This window comes from Ambystoma mexicanum, chromosome 1p (genome assembly GCF_040938575.1).
Source record: "Ambystoma mexicanum isolate Mex_15411 chromosome 1p, UKY_AmexF1_1, whole genome shotgun sequence".
NCBI lineage: Eukaryota > Metazoa > Chordata > Amphibia > Caudata > Ambystomatidae > Ambystoma > Ambystoma mexicanum.
This window is the reverse complement of record NC_090921.1, coordinates 981,575,440-981,583,601: the sequence shown is the minus strand read 5'-3', so window position 1 is coordinate 981,583,601 and position 8,162 is coordinate 981,575,440. Positions and strand designations below refer to the sequence as shown.

Genomic DNA, 8,162 nt, shown 5'->3' with positions numbered 1-8,162 from the left:
TTGGCAGACTCACTTGCTCTTTTATTTGGGGGAGAATTTTTCATTTGTTTAATTCCCTTAGCAAATGCTTATGTCGTTTCCTCCACAGAATGGGATACTTGGTTCTTGAGGGAATCCACGCAACTCTCCTCAATTCCCCTGTCTCCGGCCTACTTCCTCACCCCCACACTCCCTGGATTTACTCAGGCAACGGCCAGTGCTCTGTATAATCTGCACCCTAACTACCAGATACTTTCCACAGTATCCTAGCCGGTGGTGGTCTGTGACCTCTGCCACACACCCCATTTGTTCACAGAGCTTTCCATTTTCAAAAGCTTCTGGGGGTCCGTGTCCAAATGTTTCATGGAGTTGGTGCCTTCAGGGCTGGAGCAGGCAGTCTTTTTAAACTTCAAAAGTAATATATGCATATTACCTGTGACTTTTTTCTCTTGCCACGTTAGTGCACACAGATAAAACGTGTGTTTGTGTGTGTGTGTGTGTGTGTCTGCGTGCGTATTATTTATAATGCGCACCAGACCCTGGGGCATCAGGGCGCAGGATATAAGGATACGTTCAGCTTAGTTACATAGGTACATGAGATACATAGGCATAGATTCAGCTTAGTAGGGGCGGGAGGATAGGTCAGGGGCAACGCGTTTGCCTTTGGAGCATGACAACACAGAGCAACACAGGTTTGAATCCCGGTCCCGTGCTCAGAGGCTGGTATCCGGTATTAAGTGCATTATAAAAAATTAATTAATGCAATTCACAAGAACGCACATATCTCCCTCACCACTAATCCTACTAAAAACCTTACACTTTCCTACAAACTTGCTGCTCAACCCCCTAATACAACACATACATACTCCTACTACAGTACAAACTAGAAATCACACAGCAAATGGTACACCCTCTCTGTAATCTCACTCAACCAAAAGCACGAAATGTCCAGCACTATGTCACAGAGACACAAAATCTATCCCATATAGACTCACACTAAAACAACATATACCCTTATAATATCTAGAAGCAAACCCAACCTACAGTGACTGGTTTTTCCAAACTGAAGCTTTCAACAGCAGAGCAAAAGGTTATCTTGCACTATCACTCCCCGTCCCACAAACTAACCCTCCCCAGCCCTCCTTCAGTTTCATAACCCCCCCTGAGCGCTTGGAAAGCATGAACACGGCAGTGGTGCATGCTATAAATCTCAATGACGAAGTGTTTTAGACTGGCTTGCTTTTTGGACAGACCTGAGGTTTCACAAGAGTACCAGAGTTCATTCGTTCAGATAGTGTTTTGGTTTTCTTTTCCTTGGTCTTCCCAGTGATAAAAGGCAGAAACAGGCTGGTACAGGATTGTCTAACAACTCCTCTTGGCTTTGATTGCGTCTGGTGAAAGGTCCACATTAACTATTCTAATTCCTCAATGCATCCTTCCGCCTCCACCCAAGTATCACAAACTAGGCTAGCAAGAGTGCACAACATTTATAGACATTGGTTGAGGGGATTGAATATTGTCCATCAAGACATGGGTTTCCATCAATGTATACCCAGTGCTTATCAGATGTACGCTCGTGCATTTTCCCACAGCCCTCCAGCGGTCTTCAACCATCACTTCTTTTAAGGGGCAGCTCTGTTAGGCAGCAAATATTTTACTTCTGATTCTGTTTTTATAGGGATAGAATTTAAAGGTGATTGACTAGCGTTGTCCTGCTTGAGGTGGACAGTTGCTTATATTGCAGATGGATTTTCAGTAGCCTATGTCCAACCACTTTCTTTAAATTATGTGTTGAGTGTTCCTTTTTGTTTGCACTTGGTACCCCCCTCCCTAGTTCTTCATAGAAGGGACATGTTAATGAAATGTATAAAGTTAAACTAAAACCCAAAGGTATCCTGGCGCTAAGTCGGACCTTCCAAAAGGAAAGGTAATGCAACCGGAAAGAAAAAAAAACATGGTCATCATATGTATTCCTTTCTTTCCTTGATCGCAGTAGCAGGCGGAGTGGGGGCATGTGCTCAACATCTCAGGGATTTGCACAGGAATAGAACTTCTGGCATGGTCTGAAGTGGTTGCCAACCTGCTCCTTCGAGCGTTACATCTTACTATGAAAAAGGTCAGTAATCTGACCTTGTCACAAGGGTATAGGAATCCCTCTCAGCCGGGGGTCGAAGGACTACCAAGGTGGAAGCCAGAGCAAGTCCATCCCCAGAGGGGGACAGTGGCACTTCAGAGGTGACCATTTCCTGTTCCCTATCCAAGTGCCTGTTTGTATATGTGCAGTAGCAACTTGCATCACCCCATACCTCTGGCAACAAGTGCTCGGCAGGTTTTCTCTTTCTTTTCTGGAGCCACAAGTGAGGCAGAAACAGTTTGGATGGACCACCCACAGAACAGCAGCCCATCAGTACGCTACGTTACTTGCCTACAGCTATCTGTGCCAAGAAGAAGGGAGCATGCTAGCGAAAGAACCTGAGAACTTATGCAACATTCCCAGGTGCCACACACTGCTCCTGGACATCTGCGTGCGCAGAAGACAAAATGCTGCAGCCGACATAGTCCACCAAGGACTTGGAGCAGAGCTTGACAATCGCTCAGCAAGACTTCCTTTACCTTGAGGGTAACCATATGGAGGACTCCTAACACAAACATATGGACTTTGCATCGTAGCCCGCCATTGTTACAGCATGGCGCCGCGTGTGGAGGGGGGAGGGGATGATGGGGCATAATCTGCTACTTGTAATTTCCTGTGTAAGCAACACCTCCAGGTGGGGAAGACAGGGCCACATTAGCCAAGGCCAGTAATCCAATGAGAGAAGGAGGGGGAAGGTAAGATGGGGTGACAGAAAACAGGAAAATGTCGGCTGCCCAGGTGAGGTCAGAGGAGGAGGTGGTAGACCAAGATACAAGCAGGAGGAACGACAGTTAATTGGAGCATGGAGGCGATTTGTGGAAAAGGTGAGGTATTGATTGGTGAGAACAAGTGGTACAGAGTGGTGAGTACGCGTGCAAGGTGAGGTATTGGTTGGTGTGAACAAGTGGTACCGAGTGGTGGGTATGCCTGCAAGGTAAACGTGTGAGTGTTAGAGAGGGTGTAGGTAGTGAGCGGAGAGGGAATTTGAGTGCAAGAAGTTGACTGGGGAGGAGGTGGGGAGTGGTAGTAGTATTGCAGAGCTGGGAGTGGTAGTGTGGCAGAGGGAGTAATATATTGAAGGGTAGAGGCAGGAGAGAGAAACATTGAAGGGACAGAGGAGGAAGACGTGGGAGGTAGGAGCAGAGAAGGTGGACTGGGTTGGACGGAAGAGAGTAGTGAGAGGAAACCATCAGATAGAGAGAGGGATACATCCGTGTGATGAGAAAGAGGCAGTGTTGACCTCTTTTTAGACAGTTGACCCATGTACTGTTCTGATACAGAAGACCGCAGTGTGACCACAAATATCATGACTAAAAAAAACATACAGAGGTACTGGTATGATGTGGCCCCACTGTGGCATGAGGATTGGGAAGAAGAGAGCGAAAAAGGACTTACAGAATAGGTCAAATGAGACCTTGCTACATTGTATAAAAACTGACAATGGACTAAGTAATGTACCACGCCCAGCCGGGATAGGCTGGGAGTGCAGCGCTCGTCCGGCACAGGACCTTCAAACTCGTTTGGCAGGCCCGGGGATGGAGAGTACAGAGGACGCTGGCAATCAGCCGCATGAGCTGCCAGGCAGAACCGCACGAGCGGGCATGTGCAAGCGGCTAGAGGAAAGGCGAGTGGAGGAAAGCTGTCAGTGGAATCACCACCAGACAGCTGAAGGCAGCCTGAAGAGCCTGCAGAAGCAAACTCTGCAGGAGAACCGGAGAGAATGCACAGCGCAAGTAAAGCAGGTTAAGGCTTACGCTCCTCAACCCCTTGGTAACTACAGTGTCCATGGGACTCGAAAGTCCCAACGTGTAGCACAGCTTCTCTTCCTTATCCCAGTGGCCGTACCAATAAGCCCACTGACCACCAGTGAAGGGTCGAGGACCCCAATCAAGCCCAGATAAGCAACAGAGGAGACCGTCTTCATCGTAGTGGCAGGCATAAGTCCACCACTCATAAAAGAAGGGACGAGGACCCCAACGTTAAGGGAAGTAAAGTAGACAAACTCTAGTGAATGATTGTATAACATACCAGGTGAACCAGAGGGCATCAGAGGAAGAGAGGTATTCTCCCTGGCCCTGTGAATGGAAGTCCATATCCAATGCAGGAGAAGGGAGTCATTCTCCTGGATCAGGATCCATTTACTTTGTGTGAACTTTTGTGCAATAAGATATCAACGTCAGGGGAATTGAGTCATTTCTCTGGCTTCAGAACTTTGACAGTTTTCAAGGAGAACTCTCAGCATCCACAAGGAGAAGGGAGTAATTCCCCTGGTGGGAGAACTTATTCGATATCCTTAGTTGTAGAGTGTAAGGGTTAGACACAGGAACAGTGACTATTTGTTTGATAGACATTTTGACAGTTCTTTTAGTTTTGGTTGAGGCAGGGAAACCCTTGCATAGTGATAGGGCCGGTAGGTTTTTCCTTTAACATCTCAAATATTTTAGAAACATTTCGACCCTGTGTCAGCCTCCCCCTCTCTCCTGCACCCTTACAATAGCCACATCAAAGTAAGAATCCTGGAGATCCAGAAAGACTAGCCAGTCGTTTACATCCAGGACCTAAAGGGCTGGGCTAGAGTGACCATCTTGAACTTGTTCTTGCGCAAGGACAAGTTTAGAAGCTGAAGGTCCAGGATGGGCCTCTGACCTCCCTCGTCCTTCAGCACCAGAAAGTAGGCTGAGGTACGAACCCCTACCTCGCTCCGAGCAGGGTACAAGCTCTATAGCGGTCTTTTCCAGAAGTTGATGGATCTCTTGCATTAGGAGAGGGTCTGGAGGCAAGGGTTGGTGGCATGGTGGTTTCTCTGGAGGGTGCAAGGCAAAAGGGAGGCAGTTTCCCTGTTGTATAACCTGTAAGGCCCAGGTGTTCAGGTATTCAGGTGTTCAAGGTGGTAAAGTTTCCATTGCTCCCCAAACAGGGATATTCTGCCTCCCACGGGGGACTGATGGCAGAAGCCCACTTCAGAGAGGTCTTGCGCCGGGGGTTGGGTAGGGGAATAGTGTAGGTGGAAGCACCTCTTCTAGGTGCACCCCAGCTCCTACCCCTGTAGTTACGAAACTGCCCATGACTGTCAGATGGTGCTTGGCCTCTACCGCTTTAGGCATACGGAGTGAAAGGGTGAAAATCCCTCCCGCTGCCCTCCCTGCTTGCGGGTCGTTGTTGCTGGACTGCCAATAGTCACGATTGGAAGAAGGGTACCCAGAGGGACAATCCTTACATTAGACAGGCTCGGGCCAAACACTCAAAGCATGCGCAGATGAAATACTGATAACAGCCGTTTATAGGACCTGTAAACCTTATTTGTGTAGCGCAAGTTAAAGGGGGAGGGCATACAACGAAAGAATAAGATTAAGAGGTGAAAATAAATGCATGCTATCTGCTGCAAGGCAGCTGCTGTAGCAACACCGACATGGAAAAAAGGCCTAATGGGCACAGCCGTAGCAGTGTGCCCCGCATAATCATGCGCCTAGAATGAAAGAAAAAAATCTAAAGTTTTGTTGTGCAAAATGGCCTACATCCTACAAGTATGGAGAAAAGAGGACAGGACAAAGGAATAATGATACTTACCTCATGCACACCTGTGCTTTCATTTATGTAGGTTGCTTTTTAACAGTTCGTTTAATTGAGAAGTATATGAAAAACATCTCAGAAATGTGTGTGTGATGTGCTGTTCTATTTTACATCTTTTATTGGCATTTATTACACAGCTCTGCTTCAATGGGGGCTGTGCTTCAAGGCATTCAAATATATATGTAGGATGTCCACTCTGCGACCACATTCACAAACGCCCACATCATTTGAAAAGACGTACAAATATTTTTTTTATTAAAACACAATATTATAAATTACACAGTTGCATTGCCACTGCATTGTTTTCGTAAAAATGACAAAACAGTGTTTCCCCCTTAATCTCCCACCATCGCCTAAAAAGAGCAGATAAGGCCCCATGTCGCAAGGCCCCCCCTGCCCAACCCACACAAAGCCAAACAAAGTCTACTACTGGCAGTCCTGTCTGCCTGGAGTCTGCTCCAGTGGCTCAAACACTCCATTGCCATAACCACTGAGCTTCTTGACAGCCAACGGCCACTCATTTGTCAGCGGATCCACACTCCTTATTACAATAGCCTCAAAGGATGGTGTTGGTGCCACAACACAGTATGTGTATTTTAGACAAATCAATGGAAATCCAAGATCCTGGCATCATCTTCTGCAGATGTAAATCCTCCAGCAGATCCAAAATTACCATTCGTCCTAGAAGTCCCCCCTAGAAGGAAGAACACACTGTTTGTGATCTACTATTTTCACTTGCTGCCAAATGCAGATAAGCAGCTCTCCAACCATGTGATCATGAGGTAATTTAAGACGCTAAAGCCACAGCGTCTTTTCTCACCAGAGGTCCCGTAGTGGAATGTTTTGCTGAGATTTGACCAGTGCTTGGAAATTCTATGATGCCAGGTCATTGAGCAGGGCAAGCGGAGAAAACAAAGAGGGAGCAACCAGGGCCCAATTGCTGGTCAAGCAATTATTGTCTTCTGCCACATCTTTAACCCATTGTCCCCAGCTCCATCACTCAATACCAGTCATTGACATCAACCTCAACCCTTGTGCACTGTTCTCTAAAGAGATTAGAGTAGGGAAATTGGTTCAGCTGGAGTACATCCATATAGTTCAAAGAAGAACACTGAAGAGATAACAGTCTTGATAGGAGAAACAGACTCGGCAAAAAGCAGTGTGCACTGAAGGAAGGTGATTCAAAGGATTGGTGTACAGAATTGGTAGCACTCCCTTGGTCGTGTGGTTGTGAGGAGGGTGGACAAAGGTGTAGAACCTCAATCCAGACTTGCCATGAGGAGATGAAGCTCACGAAAAGCACTGCTGTGACGCCCCCCCTGTCCTGCTTTGCTCTTCACCATGTTACTTATGTTTCGAAGTTGCTTGTGACATAGCTTACATTTCATGAGCCTGGAAAGGAAGCAGAGAAGCCCGATGAGAACACACACACTTCAATTGTATCTAACCCACCCCCACTTACATGAAAAACAAATGGTAGTGCCTTCATCCCAATCAGTGTCCACATGAAATTTAGTAGAGGGGCACAAAATGAAAGCATTTCCTTCTCAATCCATTAAACAAACCCCCAAAATACAGAAGGGAATGGGAGAAATGACTGATGAATAACTGAAAAACCAACAATTTTCATTCTATCGTTCCAACCAATGTCAAAAGAAATATATGGAAAACACAGGGAATACATTAAGTTACTTACCGTGTGTAACTTTATTTTCTAAGGGATACCGAATCCTGCAGATTACTTATGTAGAAAAATCTCCAGGAATCAATAGCATGCAAAGAAGAGATTCTCAGGTGGGCACTGGATGGCACTGTTGTCACTTGGCAACAAAGCTACACTGTTGTTTCTGGTACACCATGTTAGGGTGCTGCGCCTTGGGGGCAGGTCCCTTTTAGGGGCACCCTGTTGACCGCAGCCAGATCAGAGCATTCTAAGATGCAGATAATGATCCTTAACATGATCCTTAACATGGCCTGTTTGGTCACAGCCCTGCCAGCCTGGGAACCAGCAAAGAGTTTGTTATCATTCCTGGTCTCCCTTGTCTGAGAGACCTAGAACTTGTGGGCCCACACCGGATGCAGCTGATGGAAGCGCTCCTCTCCTTGGAAGGAGGCGGCAGAGGAAAATGGAGGAATATCCTTTGAGAGGGATGGAAACTTTTGAGAAAACAAGAGTAGGGAGGCTAAATGAATAATTCCTGGAGCTCACTCACCCGTCTAGTGAAGTGATGGCGACCAGGAAAATCATCTTAAGGGTGAGCAATCTTAATGAACAGGAAAGGGGCTCAAACGGAGCGCCCATTAAAAATGTTATCAAAATTAAATTCCACGCTGAGACAACAAACTGGCATGGGGCAAATATTAGACATAGCCCTCAGGAATTGAGTGACCATGGGGGATCGTGAAAAGGAGCCCTGCTCTTGAAGACTGAAATGGCCGCAAGATGCCTTTTTACCGTAATGATCTGCAGGCGCCTCTG

General features: G+C 46.7%; 1 protein-coding gene across 2 annotated transcripts in view; it reads right to left on the bottom strand.

Moving 5' to 3' along the window:
- Positions 1–5,909: 5,909 nt before the first annotated feature.
- The window catches only part of KATNB1 (katanin regulatory subunit B1), a 944,775-nt gene continuing 942,522 nt past the window's right edge, over positions 5,910–8,162 (bottom strand). The window contains exon 20 of one of the 2 annotated variants that reach the window (XM_069654285.1): positions 5,910–7,075. In XM_069654285.1, coding sequence (XP_069510386.1) covers positions 6,943–7,075 — 133 coding nt within the window. In that variant the 3' untranslated portion in view covers positions 5,910–6,942. The remainder of the gene's footprint in view (positions 7,076–8,162) is intronic. The other variant, XM_069654294.1, reaches the window with a different exon arrangement.